The following is a 14413-nucleotide window of genomic DNA, read 5'->3' as shown; positions in this document are numbered from 1 at the left end:
AACATTGTTGTCTATTTGAATCGTATATATAACTAAATATACAACATGTAATTTTTTTTCAGGTTTCACTGGAGAGAAAATGGATATTGTAGGGCAAGGAAGTGTGAGGAATAAAACAGACAGTGAAAGTCCCCATCCCTCCCTAAAAAGACCTTGGATAGAGTATCCACTGACTAATAACAATACAGGCACATATGACCTACCGGAGGTGTCGACATCACAGATATTTAGCTCCCCTTCTTTGACCTCACCTAGGGATGCAGATCCAATATGCACCGGTGTAAATGGAAACAATGAAGAAAAAAGAAAATGTAATGAGTGTCAACTCAGTGAACTTCCTCTTAAAGACAAACCTCCCGCTGATTGCAGCTTGCATTTTGAAAATGGAATTACTAATGACGTGAAAGTCAGAAGTCAGTCAGATTTTTCTTTTGACTCTAACCAACTTGGGTCAGTTTTGTATGCTCATTGTCAATCTTCTGCCTTTTATGAAAGTACCCGTACTGAGTATGGAAAGGGTTTTACTGGTACTATCTACCAGAGGGAAGTTAACGAGGTCAATGGAGAGACATCTTGTCACATTCATATTAAGGAGTTTCAATTATTTTTCCCTCCACCTAATGAGAACATTCCTAAGATCTTGGCAGAGGATAAAAGCAACGTGGATGTGTGCGATATTCATGCTGTGGGTGAGTGGGGAAAAGACAACCAAGCTAACGATGAAGGCACCAAGGAAATTTCTAACATTGAATTCAAAGAGGCGTCCACTATCCCCTACCACACTACACCTTCCATTTACAGTGCCACTGAGACATGCAACCCTAATGACTTTGAGTGGGCAAGAGGAGACCATGGTGATATAGAGGCCAAAACACAGAACAAAGGAATTGATAACATGTCAGAAAATCACATATCTATGATCACTGTAGAGTCTGCTGAAAGAGATAATAATGCAGTCCCTTGCAGAGTAATTGAGCATGCAGTGGTTAGTCAAACTGTCAGGGATGCTGAAAGGAATTGCTGTAACTTAAAAAACGCTGCAGTTGAAGCATTACCTCCATCAGTAATAGTCTCCGAGCTGGAAATACCTCTTCCTCCCATATCTGATGTCAGACATCTACAGCCAGCTTTGCATCAGACAGTGCACTCTCCTCGCCAAAGCAGACCAGAAGAATATGAAGACGAAAAAGAGGAATTGAGTGAGTGTTCTATTCCCTCCTTCGGGAAGCACAACACACCAGGCGATGAAGGCACCCGTCGTCTGACACTTAGTCAAAGCAAGATAACACATAAGACTACAAAACCTCTCCCAGCTGACGATGGAAGACTACATAACTTTGGTACTTTTGGACATCATTTGGAGGAGCAGTGTAACCCTTTGTCTGTCAGTTGTGACCAGTTTAAAGCCCAGCAAGTTGAAAATTCATTGCTTGGAACCATCATGAACAATGAGCTAAATGATATCAAAGAAATCAAAGGAGAAATCATATCAGATGAGATGGTTCTGCAAGAAAAAAATCCGACAACAAAGCAGGACAAGACTGAACTTCCACTTAATGGAGGCTTAAGAGAGGTCACCAAACTGACACCAGAAGTTGAAGTGAAATACAAACCCTGCTGCTTCTTTGAATACCAACATACAGAAGAAATACTCGAGTGCAAAGAAGAAGTTTTGGCTGTATCCTTTCCTCCATTTTGTGACGCAGTTGTGCCTGATACTCATGAATTAACCCCCAGAACCTCACAAAAGCCACATTGTGCCATGGCTAAAAACAGTAAGGACAGATTCTCTCCATTGCCATCTGCCTTTGCTACATACACACGCTTTGACAACTTCCGCAAAATTCAATTGTCAGCAGACTATGATGATGAGGATGATAACCAAAGGAACCAACGTCTTCACGCCAGTTTGACCATGCAGCAAATAAAATTTCCACAAAAGGAACATTTCATACTCAAAGCAGAGGATGGGCATAAGGACAAGTCAAAAGTGATGGAGGAGGAACAAATCCATGACAATGGGGTTCAAATTGAGTGTCACACCGACGACATGGCCAATGAAGCTCTTAAGACTGATATCAATTGTAACAAAGCTGCACCAGGGGAAGACACTGCTTTGGAGCTTTCTAATAATGCTACAGGCAACAACATGCCGCTCCCTGAGGAAATCCAATGCGTTGAGTTCAAGATGAAGAAAGAATTTGACTTGGTGTTAAAAGAACTAAATGTGTACTTTGATATCTGCAAAAACGAAATGGCATGTGGAAATGGGATGCCTACTGAACAGTGTGGTGATGTGCTTAACAATAAAGTCTCTAAGAGCAAAAGTCACCTAAGCAGCGAAGAACAGACTCTCCACAGAGACCCAACTTTAGGTAACTGCATTTAATTTAAGCTTTGCATACTCAGTGGCCGGAGACTATTATGAACTGTACCCTTGAGGCAGTTAATCAAACAATGATGCTATAATAATAACTCTTTCACTACTCCAATTAACTAGCCACACATTTTTCATTTCATGTTGTTGAACAGCGGATGGACACTGTTTTAAAGAAACCCCTATTCTTTCATACATTGCATAATGATCAATCTGACTTAAAATGCAGATGGATTTTCCTCAACTGAGCAGATAGTTTTAAGTGTTTGAGAAAAAAAAATCTTAATAATGCACTAAATGCTTGTTGATTATCACCAATTGCCATCCATTCCCAAACAATTTCAAGACAATATTTTTACAATTTTGGTTTTGTGTATAATTTTATTTAGATCCAGAGCAAGAGGGCACCATTGATATGTGCCCAACAGAACCAGAGGATTGTCATGTAACCAGCCATGGAGATGAACAGGAAGTGCCCATTAACTGTGACATGTCCACAGAAGCTTCAAGTCTTTTTGCAGAGAAAGACAAAGGTTAATTTTCATTTAAATTCTCAACATCAACAGCTTCTAAATAGACTCAAGCTCACTTGTTTCAAATATGATCTTTTATAAGAGGTCTTTTAGAAAATAAAACATTTTCTAAAACCCGCTTTGAGCAGTAGGAGGTTCATTTCCCTTCCTCAGTTACCTGCAGGGAAACGATAACAGTGGTATGAATAGAGCCACATTGTGTGAGGAGAAACAGATAACAAATAAAATAGGATTAATCACTCATCCCTACTTCTGTCTCAATCTCAATAATGTCCCTTCCAGAGCCCCAGCAGACAGACCTGAAAAGGACAGCGTGGTCGCCGTCTTTCATGTATCAACAAAGCCATGGTGAGTCAATGATCACAATCTTAATTCAAACTGCTGATAATTATTACTATCAGACTGATGGGTTTCCACTTTGAACGTTGATTCCATTCAGCAAATGTTGAAGTGTGTTCCGAAATAATTTGTTACGTTTTTATCCAGAGCTAATTGATTTACCACACATTAATTCATTTTTTATTTTTGCATTTTTATCCTGGTAAGGTCACAGAAGCTAGAATCCATACAACGCCTACTTACTTTGGGAGAAATTTTGCACGTATCACTTGTCCATCACAGTAAGGACGCAAACCACTAATAAATATAGGAGCCTGAAAAAACTGACATAAATATTGAAAATAAATTAATGCTTGAAAAAGGCCTCTAAAATCCGGCCATTGAAATGTCTCCCTTTGATCCAGCAACAAATCTACTTTGTTGTAATTTCTGTTCCATCGATACCCTTTTTTCCAGTACCCAATACCGATTCCGGTCATTGAGTATGCATTCTTGCCCAATGCAAATGCTGTACCGATGCCAGACTTTAAAAATATACAATTGCTTTATTTGTCTTTCAAAACAAAATCACTGCTTGAGTTTGAGTTTGATTTATTTAATAAAAGGACAATACATATTGATGAACATATTCATACAAATATGTAAGATCATAGCCAAAGGCTAATTTCCATCTTTTGTCCCTTGGGCAGTTTGATGTTAAAAACACAAGTCAAAATCAATAAGGCAATAGTAGGGAGAAAGAAAGAAAAAAAACAGGGCAAAAGACTGGAAAACAGCGTAGAAATGATGAGACATGCACAAATACTACAGGTCTAGGAAGTGTTGTGATTACTATGCTGTTCATCCACGAGCCAGGCTTTAAGGTGATTGGTAAAGAGGTTCAGAGATGTGAGTTCACGTATATTATTTGGTATTGAGTTCCAGGTATGTCAGGCACGAAATGGAGCAAACGCTAATGCTTCCGTGTTAGACTCATCACTTGCTCTGTGTGATGGTGATTCTGTATCTGGTTAAGACCTGTATGATGGAATCTGACAGAATCATGTTTTTGGGGACTAACTACTTCCTATGACCCATTACAAATTCGTATTCTAACTTGTTGCACCATAAAGTCAATGTGTGTCTCGACTATTGTCACTAACTCATATTTCTCCTGTCGGAATCCTTTCCATTTAATTCTATTTCTGCTTGTTTCACATTGATTTTCTTCTTTCCAATGTTCTTTTGTTTCATAACACCTGCTGATGAGGTGAATCCCACTGTTGGAATTGTCCCCAAAATATCCATAACAAAGCCCTCCCACAACAACATTTAAGCTTCAAACAAACAAGAACACTATTCTGACAGAAGCAGAACAGACATAATGAATGTACAAATATTTATGTAGCTTAGGGCCATTTTCGGTACATCTAATTAAACAAATATAACATTGAAGGGCCGATAAATCAGGTTACCTTGTGTTTCTCTATGCAGTACCCACATTGGAGGCCAGGAGACTGGAGCCTCTAAAGACATGCAGACGGCCTATCCGTCTCGGCCTGTCCAAGAAAGCCAAGCCCAAACCTTTGCATCGTTTTCACCCGTACAAATGAACCCCAAAAAAGAAGGAAGACAGAAGAGTTCTTGAATGTTTAGAGGAGAGAGGGACAATTTCTGAGTCGCAGTTCATTGCTCATTGTGAGGTTGTGTCATTGTTTTCCACTCACAACACTACTGCTAGCTGTTTCAGACCTTATTCCTGATATTGTATTTATATTTCTGCAATAGTTCTATTGACCTGTTATGGTTTCCAAATGTCTGTCTGGTTGGACTCATGAAATATTCACACTAACTAATAAGTGAGTTAATATTTAAATAAAATGTTTAATTTATTGTTCATTGAATCCGAAACATTTGATTCAATATGCAACTTTTTCTGGTTATGCATATTTAGTTAAGGAACGAATTCTAAGGATTTGCTTCATCTTAGAACACCATAGAATCCTTACTATCTGAAACGGAAAATGCCACTGTTCTAATTCTCAAGAAAACTCATATGAAAAATAAATCTCACTTCCGTTTCTTTCCTTTTCTTTTTAAAATAATTTAGTTGAAAAAGGTAAAAAAAGATTTGTTGACTTATGGATCTAGTCAATACTTTGCAAGTAGACCTGGATTTTTCCCCCTGTATTTTTGTATTGTTTTGTTATGTTGTGTCGTTTTGTCTCATCTGAAGGAAATATTTTTGAGAGAATTTTCAGTTTAATTGAAAGAACATCTTCTGAACCTCTGAGTTATAGACAGAAACTCTTTTCATCAGATTTTTGAAGTTTTTGTTTTAGGCGGGTTGAAAACACAACTTGTTGTTGTTACGACCTGGGACCCAGTGTCATCACTGTTTTCTTGACCAACCCTACCACTATTTAAATCGGATTTCCATTTTAGTAAGGACCAATACCAAAATGTGGAGATCTGTTCCCGTTGGAACAGTTGTTATGCACCGTTCGCGTCTGATGCGCTGCTATAATCTTCTACGACCTACTAAAAAATCAATACCAACATAGTGTAAAAAGTAGGATAAAGACTGCAAAAGGAAAGACTTGAAAAGGTTTTATTTGTCTGTTACTGAAAATTTGGCGACACTGCAGTCCACTAACCTAGGCATACCGACTGATCCGATAACAAAAGGGTGTACGAATACCCAACTCTCCCCTCTCCATGTTATTTAATGCCGGTTATTTGGACAGTATCTCATGTCTCTCTCACCTCGAGACCACCTTGTGTTGATCAGCAGCACCTTTTCAGCTCCCCAGTCAGCCATGAGGAGACAAACAACCATTTACTCACTCATGTTTTTTGGAATGCGGGAGGAAACCAGACTAGCCGGAGAAAACCCACACAGGCTCAGGGAGAACATGCAAACTCCACACAGGTGGGCTGACCTGCATTGGAACCTAGGACCTTACAGAACCTTTAATCTTGGTTTCTTGTCTGGAAAACATGCAGCTATGTGTGTTGGTATAATTGTTTTCTTTTATCATGACTGCAGTCTGTATTTGTGCAAGTTGACAATGAACTGAAACATTCATTTCAGCATTGTACTGGATGTTCACTCAACCAGTCCTGCATTTGATGCCCTGTGTAGATCAATACCAATCACAGGCCACAGATGCAGTTACAGTGTATGACCCACTTGGAGACTAAAAATACAACCTAGAATATTCATGGCTCTTGCATGGCAGACCATTATCTGAATTAACAAACAAAAGAAACCATAGATAAGGACCTTTATGATCATAGCGTGAAAATGATAAAACTGTTCAAGATTATAAAAAGTAATCTGTTTCATTCATTCATTTTCCAAACTGCTTATCCTCACAAGGATGAGGGGGTTGCTATCCCTAGCTAACTATGGACACCAGGTGGGGCACACCCTAAATTGGTGTCCAGGGCACAAGGAGACGGACAACCATACACACTGACACTCATTCCTAGGGGCAATTTAGTGTTAATCCAGCCTACCCAGAAAAAACCCAGATGAGGCCAGCAGAACATGCAAACATCAGACAGTGAAAATTGGCCTTCGATCAAACTCTTAACCCCAGAATCAACTCTTACACCGTGGCAGCCTGATCCATATCAATAATTAGTTTTATTTTACATTACTGCTTAAATTCAATGTTGCACAACCAAAGCCACATTTCTCATTGGTTTCCACAATATGAATTGATCATTTCAAACAAGAAATTTTGCCTTAACATAAACGAGAAGCATTATTGATCGCATCAGTCCTATACAATGTTAACCTCGATAACTTATCAGAGAGGTGTGTTGACATGGTGTGCAGGTCAATTGCAAGACACTGCATGATTCTTTGGGGGAGCGTGACAGAAGAGCAACATTTGTTGTAAACAGTAAAAGTTAACTTAAAAAAGGTAGGTACTATGTATTCTGAAATTCTAGTATGTACCTCAAAAATTCATGACCTATGATTACACACGCCACATCCTTGCATAATAATCTCACAAGATGCATGAACATTACATTTAGTTTATTTAAGCGGAAAAGGACAAATGTGGTGGATGGACATTTCTGGATTTTTCAGCTTGGCCTTGCAAACACAAGCGTCTGGACTCTGGTGGAACAGTGGCCCACATACCGGTTCTGCCTCACCCTCAGGCAATGGCTCCAAATTCTGTAGAAACCAGAGGAACAATTCACTTCCAGTACACATGGCAATTTTGACATGGACTTACTTTTGGTGGATAAACTTCACAATCCAGTTCTCCCACTTGACTATGAGAGTTGTAATAGGCAGTTTGGCAAAAGACATGATGCTGAAAAGAAAGTCAGTCAAGTAAAACCTGTATCAAAGGCCGCTATAAACAGATCAAATATGCTTAAAATGTCATCGAGTTAGGCAGGAATCTCACAGCTCTATTAGGGCAGCGAGGTGTACAAGTCAGAGTGTTTCTCGTCTCTCTGGGGCACATGGTCTCCACTAGGGCAAACTTGAGCCAGGTAATGGTGCCAATAGTCACCTCATTCTTAGAAAGACAAGGATTTTATTAGGGGGGTAGACAACTGGCACCTTGAGAATATATGTCTTACCCAACTAGTCAGACGAGCCACTTCCAAAAGGGTAAAGTAACTTTGACGTTTGCTCATCTGGTTAAAGAGGCCAACTGCCTGCTCCACTGCCTTCACCCCAGTTGGGTCATCCAGAGGTAACAACTTAGGGCAGGAAGGACAAATCATCTGCATTTCATCATTTGTACGCTCTACAAACGGAAAATAAGGATATTAATTAAATTGGCACAGTTGTGTTAAGCAAAGACATGGAAGCTGGCATGGAAAATGACCTGGTCTGGTGGTGCAGTCATATTTTGTAATTTTGGCCCTACCCCACATGACCCAGAACTCAGCACTGCAGGTGGCAATTGCACCCTATACATACAAACAAAGGCTCAGATAGATAGCAAAGAGAAGCAAGTGAAACGCTATAGTGACTTACCCGCTCATCCCTTTGCCACACTTCGCATTGTTGGTGAGGTTTGGGGTTGGTGAAATGACATTTGGTCTGCACCAGCTTCACATTCACATCAATGTGGCAGCCACCAGTAAACTGAAAAACATTTTTGGAATGAATTTAGAAATGTTAAAATACAAGTTCTACCCTAAAGGAAAAAATGTTATTGACCTGTTGATATTTGCTGTTCTGGACCTCCTGCAGCTTGAACTTAAAGCCATGCTTGTGATGCTTGTTGATGTATTGGACGGCACGGGTCGCTGCCACCATCAAACTTTCCTCACTGCAAGTGATGTCAGTTGAAAACTGTTCGGCAACCAGGCTAGAAAAAGCCAGCACACACAATATCAAGAGCAAATAAGTGCCCTGTCGTCATCATGATAATCATTTGAAGCACGCTGCACTCAAACCACAACTGACACCACCCAGGACAGAACCAAGAATGAAATCTAATGACAATTTCACTTTAACCAGGATAACGAACTGCGTTTGACCAAAAAAAAACACCTTCCTCTATGGCCTAATTAGCCAAGGGTGGACTTTGCCTGAGAAGCGTGATTACAATTTAAATCACTCAGATGTTCCCTGGGAAGAAAAAATAATCTGGAGTAATAGAGGTTGGGAGTTTGTTTCTTTCATTTTCGTCATTTACTTTAAGAAAAATGGGAATTTGACCAACATCACAATTTATTGTTCACGGAGAGTCAATTTTATATGTATTTTTATAAATACATATATCTCGCCAGCCACATGATGGCTAAGGGGTTCACTCGTCTGACTTCAGTGCGGGCAAGGGTGGGATCGATACCTGGTTGGTGGTGGTATGATTGGGCGTGCTAATGGTTGTCTGTCTCTGTGTACCCTATGGCTGTCTGGTGACCAGTCTAGGGTGTCTTTTGGCTTTCGCCTGAAGTCGGCTGCGATAGGCTTCTGGCAACCCCCGCAACACTTGGAAAATGAATTAATGAATATACTATCTCGCCACCTCATGGTGTAGGGCAGGTGTGGCCAACTGGTTCTGGAGCACCTCTATCCAGTCTGTTTTCCATATCTCTCACCTTTACCACACCTAAATCCTAAATGATCAACTCATCAGAAAGCTGTCCAGAAGCTTCATACTGATCCAGATTATTTGATTCAGGTGTGTTGGTGGAGGGAGACATGGAAAACAGACTGGATAGGGGACCTCGAGGGCCAGAGTTAGCCACCCCTGGTGTAGGGGCTCAAATGCCTTACTTCAGTGCGGCATATCGTGGGATCGATCGCCACTTCGTGATGCTATGATTGTGAGTGCAAATGGTTGCATGTCTCTCTATGTGCACTGCGGCTGACTGGCCTAGGGTCCTGTCTGCCTTTCTCCTGAAGTCAGCCAAAATAGGATAAGCAACCCTTACAAGGATGTCCAGTGTACAAATGTTTTTTTTCCAGAACTGCATTCATCATTATTTTTTGTTAGGAAAGCTACATTTTACATTGAAAAGCTTTAATTCATTCCAAACATTTTTAGGCACCCTACACCCAAAACTTGTCACCAGTCAACTGTAGAGCACAGACAAAAACCATTGGCACTCAATCATACGACAACCGATCAGGAATCGGTCCAATCCTTGCCCACACCCAAGTCTTGATCCTAAGGCACTCGGGAGTCATGCCCTATGCTATGCGTTCTTGTTTATCCCTGGGGTCTACCTCTGTGCAGTTATTAGTTAGGTGGCATAGATCGATTGTCATTTTATGAACCGCTTGTCCTCACAGAACTCACGTGGCTGCTGGACCCTATCCCAGCTGACTTTGGGAAAAAGGCAGGGGACGCCCTGAATTTGTGGCTAGTGCCATTTACATTCACTAATACTTTACATTAGGTTAGTCATAGTATAATAGAAATGAGTTTTGGTTAAAAACAGTGATTACTGAATGAAGGGTAAGACTTGTATGAAAATGAAGCTCAAGTCCCCTTTGCAGATTACCTATATGACAGTCCGAAGGAGATATGCACTACTATTCATCCCAGTTTGTTGTGAATACACCAATATCAACTATTCCACTTTGAAATGCAAACAATTGAAAGACAAATGAAAAATATTACACAGTAAAAGCCAATGTTCTGGAAGGTATGTCTTAATTTGAAATACCAATTAGTTCCTCGAATATTCTATCAATTCAACATTCCAACTGTAACCTCAGACACGGCATTCTCGCAAAATAAACTCAAAATGCATACAGTTTACATTGTTTATTAGCCATGTTATCACTTCAGTGGGAAAGGGCAAATGTGGTGGATAGACAATTCTGGATTTTTCAGCTTGGTCTTGCAAACACAAGCTTCTGGACTCTGGTGGAACAGGGGCCCACATACAGGTTCTGCCTCACCCTTGGGCAATGGTGATGAATTCTGCAGAAACCACAGAAACATTGTATTCCAGTGCATGTAGGAATTTTGACATGGACTTACTTTTGGTGGATAAACTTCACAATCCAGTTCCCCTACTTGATTATGAGCATTGTAGTAGGCAGTTTGGCAAAAGACATGATGCTGAAAAGAAAATCAGTTAACTAAAAGCCTATTACGTATAATTGAGCAAATACGGCTAAAAATGTCATTAGTGTGGTGCCATTCTCACAGCTCTGTTAGGGCAGAGAGGTGTACAGGTCAGAGTGTTCTTCATCTCTCTGGGGCACATGGTCTCTACTAGAGCAAACTTAAGCCAGGTAATGGTGCCAATAGTCACCTCATTCTTAGAAAGACAAAGATGGGTTTAGGATAAAAAAAAAGACAACCGGCACCTTGAGAATATGTCTTACCCAATTAGTCAGACGAGCCACTTCCAATAGGGTAAAGTAACTTGGGCGTTTGCTCATCTGGTTAAAGAGGCGCACCGCCTGCTCTACGGCCTTTACCCCAGTTGGGTCATCCAAAGGCAACAACTTAGGGCAGGAAGGACAAACAGTCTGGATTTCATCATTGGTGCGATCTAGTCAGAAATTTAGCATTACTTAGGCAGTTGTTTTAAACAAAAGAGCTGGCATGGCAAATGACCTGGTCTGGTGGTGCAGTCATATTTGGTGATCTTGGCCTTACTCCACATGACCCAAAACTCTACACTGCAAATAGCCATTGCACCCTATACACACAAAGACCCAGAAAAATAGCAAAGAGAAGCAAGTGTAAAGCTTAAGTATTAAATGACTTACCCGTTCATCCCTCTGCCACACTTCACATTCCTGGGTTGGTTTGGGGTTGGTGAAATGACATTTGGTCTGCACAAGCTTCACATTCACATCAATGTGGCAGCCACCAGTAAACTGAGAAAATGATTTTATGAAAGCATTTAAAAATAAAATTTCTACCAAGAGAGATATAAACAATTGTTATTGACCTGTTGATATTTGCTGTTCTGGACCTCCTGTAGCTTGAATTTAAAGCCATGCTTGTGATGGTTGTTGATGTGTTGGACGGACCGGTTCGCTGCCACCATCACACTTTCCTTGTTGCAAGTGACATCAGGTGACAATTGTTCCGCAACCAGGCCAGAAAGAGCCAGCATACAGAATAGCAGAAAAGCAAATAATTGACCTGATAACATCATGACAACCATTTCAAGGAAATTGTACTCAAACCACAAATGCCAACAGCAAGGACAGGTCCATGAATGAATACTGAGACCAAATGCATTTTATAACCAAGTTGAGGAGCTGTGATGACCAATCACAGAGGAGGAAAAACACCTTCACCAATGGCCTAATTAGTAGTGGGCGGACTTTCCCTGAGACGCGTGATTACAATTTATATTCCTCAGCTGATGCCATGGGAAAGGAAAAATGACCTTAGATTGTTTTTTTCTTTCAATTTCATCATTTTTGAGGAAAGTTTGAAGGTCAGAACAATTTATATTACTCATAGGGTGAATTTTAAATGTTCTCTTTTTATAAACATATCTAGCCAGCCACCTGATGGTGGATGGGTCGCCTGACGTCGGTGTGGGGAAGCGTATGATTGATTCCTGCTTGTTGGTATGTTTGGGCATGATAATGGTTGTCTGTCTTTCTGTTTGCCCTATTGCCAACTGGCAACCAGTCCGCGGTACGGAAGAAGAATAAATTAATATATCTAGCTACCTGTGATGGAGGGGTTCACTTGCCTGACTTCAGTACCGGCAGGTGTGGAATCAAATCCCACTTGGTGGTACAAATGGTTGTAGGTCTCTCTGTGTCCTCTAAGGCTGACTGTTGACCAGTCTACGGTGTTGTCTGCCTTTTGCCTGAAGTCAGCTAGGATAGGTTCCAGCAACCCTTGCGAGAATGCGCTCTAAATAAATGAATTAATATATCAAATACAGTGGTAGTTTTGCTAAAAAAATATTTTGTTCCAAAAGTGGTTTCTTCTTCTTTTTTGGCAGTAAAGACATGTTTTACATGGAAAAGCTTTACTTCGTTCCAATCATTCTAAGAACTGTAGTACTACCCCTGAAACCATGTAAAAATAATAAAAGTAGGTATACCAAATCATTCATTTTCCGTCACGCTTATCTTCACAAGAGTTGAGGAGGATGCTCGAGCTTATCCCAGCCAACTATGAGATGCGGGTAACACCCCGATTTGGTTGCCTGCCAATTGCACGACCCAATAAGGCAGACAAAACTTCATGCTCACACCTAGGAGATATTTAAAGTGTTCAACCAGTCTACAATATACATGTTTTTGGGATGTAGGAGGAAACTGGAGCACCTAGAGAAAACCCACACAGGGTAGAACATGCAAACTCCACACAGGATGGTTGGAACCCACCGGGGATTGAACCCTTTATCTCAGAGGTGTGAGGGTGACGTGCTGACCACTCATTAAGCCTACATTCATTAGGACATCTCATCTCATTTTCTGAAACGCTTTTTCCGCACTGGGGTCGTGGGGGGTGCTGGAGCCCATCCTAGCTGACTTCGGGCGAGAGGCAGGGGATACCCTGAATTGGTGGCCAGCCAATCGCAGGGTACAAGGAGACAAACAACCATTCACGCCCACACTCAAATCTAGGGGCAATTTAGAGTGTCCAATCAGCCTACCATGCATGTTTTTGGAATGTGGAAGGAAACCAGAGTACCCGGAGAAAATCCATGCAGGCCCGGGGATAACATGCAAACTCCACACAGATGGACCGACCTGGATTTGAACCCAGGTCTCCCACTGTGAGGCCGACGCCCTAACCACTCATTCAGCGGGCCGCCTACATTAATTAAGAACTAGTATTTTAAAATCTGCTTTGAGAATAAGCACATAACTGTAGTTTAATTTGATTAAAAAATAATGTTACTTTGTGTTTGTTTGGACATTTACATCAGTGGTGGCCTAGCGGCTGAGTGGTTAGCGTGTCAGTCTCACATTTCTGGGGTTGATAGTTTGATCCCAGGTCAGTCCTCACTGTGTGGAATTTGCATGTTCTCCCTGGGCATGAAGGGTTTTTCTCTTAATACTCTGGTTTCCTCCCACATCCCAAAAATATGCATGTCGGCATGTTGAACATGCAAATTTGCCCCTAGGTATGTGTAAGTGTGTATGGTTGTCCAGATAAGCAGGACAGAAAATGAATGAATCAGTGGTCATTTTCTTTTGGTCGTGGCTCATAGCTTGTCACTATAAGTGAAGATGAGAACGCAAAGCGACTGGCAAATAACTTTTTGGCTAGGCTTATTTTTCAACTAACTGACCGATTCAGATTTCTACATCCCGGGAGAAGCTGCAGCAAACCATTTGTCGATCTTCGGCTCCATTCTATGCTCACTGTCTCGGTTCATAATATGGAAGATTTAGGAACAAGCAGGTTTAAGATGAAAAAACTAATTTCAAATTAGAAAATGGCTGAGTGAAAGCCTAGCTAAAATTCTTGTTGTGCAGCCAGTTCATCCACCTGTTGTAGGATGGATAACATAGGCAAAGTTAACAGCTTCACTTCATAGAGGTAATAGAAGTAAAACTAGATTCTTTGTGAATGTGATCAATAAGGAATTTATACTGGTTGGCAGATTGCTAATGCTGAAAGTACCTCACAGTTGTAAAATGGTGATAGAAACTGCCCTGGAGCTCAAAACACACCTCTGCACAAGCCCTATCTTGCTTTGACTCAATCGATTCAGCCCCACTTGATCTTTAAATCCTTAACTGCAG

At 40.9% G+C, this 14413-nt stretch overlaps 3 protein-coding genes across 6 annotated transcripts in view; 1 reads left to right on the top strand and 2 right to left on the bottom strand.

Annotated features, from left to right (window-relative positions):
* The window catches only part of LOC144064419 (uncharacterized), a 40826-nt gene that overhangs the window by 2182 nt on the left and 24231 nt on the right, over positions 1-14413 (top strand). For 2 of the 3 annotated variants that reach the window (XM_077586951.1, XM_077586952.1), the window contains exons 2-4: positions 63-2375; positions 2767-2910; positions 3193-3258. In XM_077586951.1, coding sequence (XP_077443077.1) covers positions 80-2375; positions 2767-2910; positions 3193-3258 — 2506 coding nt within the window. In that variant the 5' untranslated portion in view covers positions 63-79. Of the gene's footprint in view, positions 1-62; positions 2376-2766; positions 2911-3192; positions 3259-4722; positions 5140-14413 lie in introns of those variants that run through there. The other variant, XM_077586950.1, reaches the window with a different exon arrangement.
* Positions 7131-9267, bottom strand: LOC144064804 (alpha-2-HS-glycoprotein-like). 2 transcript variants are annotated; one of them, XM_077587616.1, is made up of 8 exons: positions 9119-9267; positions 8429-8579; positions 8243-8353; positions 8091-8175; positions 7840-8009; positions 7662-7775; positions 7485-7565; positions 7131-7423 (listed from the first exon to the last, which is right to left on the bottom strand). In XM_077587616.1, the coding sequence occupies exons 2-8, from the start codon at positions 8525-8527 to the stop codon at positions 7280-7282; spliced, it is 804 nt and encodes a 267-aa protein (XP_077443742.1). In that variant the 5' UTR covers positions 8528-8579; positions 9119-9267; the 3' UTR covers positions 7131-7279. The 2 variants fall into 2 exon arrangements, with proteins under 2 accessions (XP_077443742.1, XP_077443741.1); XM_077587615.1 differs by lacking the exon at positions 9119-9267 and having other exon boundaries at positions 7133-7423; positions 8429-8681.
* Positions 10476-11921, bottom strand: LOC144064720 (alpha-2-HS-glycoprotein-like). Its single transcript, XM_077587453.1, has 7 exons — positions 11635-11921; positions 11450-11560; positions 11295-11379; positions 11060-11229; positions 10879-10992; positions 10710-10790; positions 10476-10649 (listed from the first exon to the last, which is right to left on the bottom strand). The coding sequence occupies exons 1-7, from the start codon at positions 11851-11853 to the stop codon at positions 10506-10508; spliced, it is 924 nt and encodes a 307-aa protein (XP_077443579.1). The 5' UTR covers positions 11854-11921; the 3' UTR covers positions 10476-10505.

This window comes from Stigmatopora argus, chromosome 19 (genome assembly GCF_051989625.1).
Source record: "Stigmatopora argus isolate UIUO_Sarg chromosome 19, RoL_Sarg_1.0, whole genome shotgun sequence".
Lineage (NCBI taxonomy): Eukaryota > Metazoa > Chordata > Actinopteri > Syngnathiformes > Syngnathidae > Stigmatopora > Stigmatopora argus.
Note: the sequence above shows the minus strand (reverse complement) of the source record. Positions and strands in the feature narration are given on the sequence as shown.

Coding starts and splice junctions, on each gene's coding strand:
- LOC144064720 (XM_077587453.1), bottom strand. CDS start 11,853: ATGGTTGTCATGATGTTATCAGGTCAATTATTTGCTTTTCTGCTATTC. Junction 10,791..10,878: donor CTCTCTGCCCTAACAGAGCT/GTGAGAATGGCA, acceptor TTTTCTTTTCAG/CATCATGTCTTTTGCCAAAC. Junction 10,650..10,709: donor GTGAAGTTTATCCACCAAAA/GTAAGTCCATGT, acceptor TGGTTTCTGCAG/AATTCATCACCATTGCCCAA.
- LOC144064804 (XM_077587616.1), bottom strand. CDS start 8,527: ATGGTGGCAGCGACCCGTGCCGTCCAATACATCAACAAGCATCACAAG. Junction 7,566..7,661: donor CTCGCTGCCCTAATAGAGCT/GTGAGATTCCTG, acceptor CTTTCTTTTCAG/CATCATGTCTTTTGCCAAAC. Junction 7,424..7,484: donor GTGAAGTTTATCCACCAAAA/GTAAGTCCATGT, acceptor TGGTTTCTACAG/AATTTGGAGCCATTGCCTGA.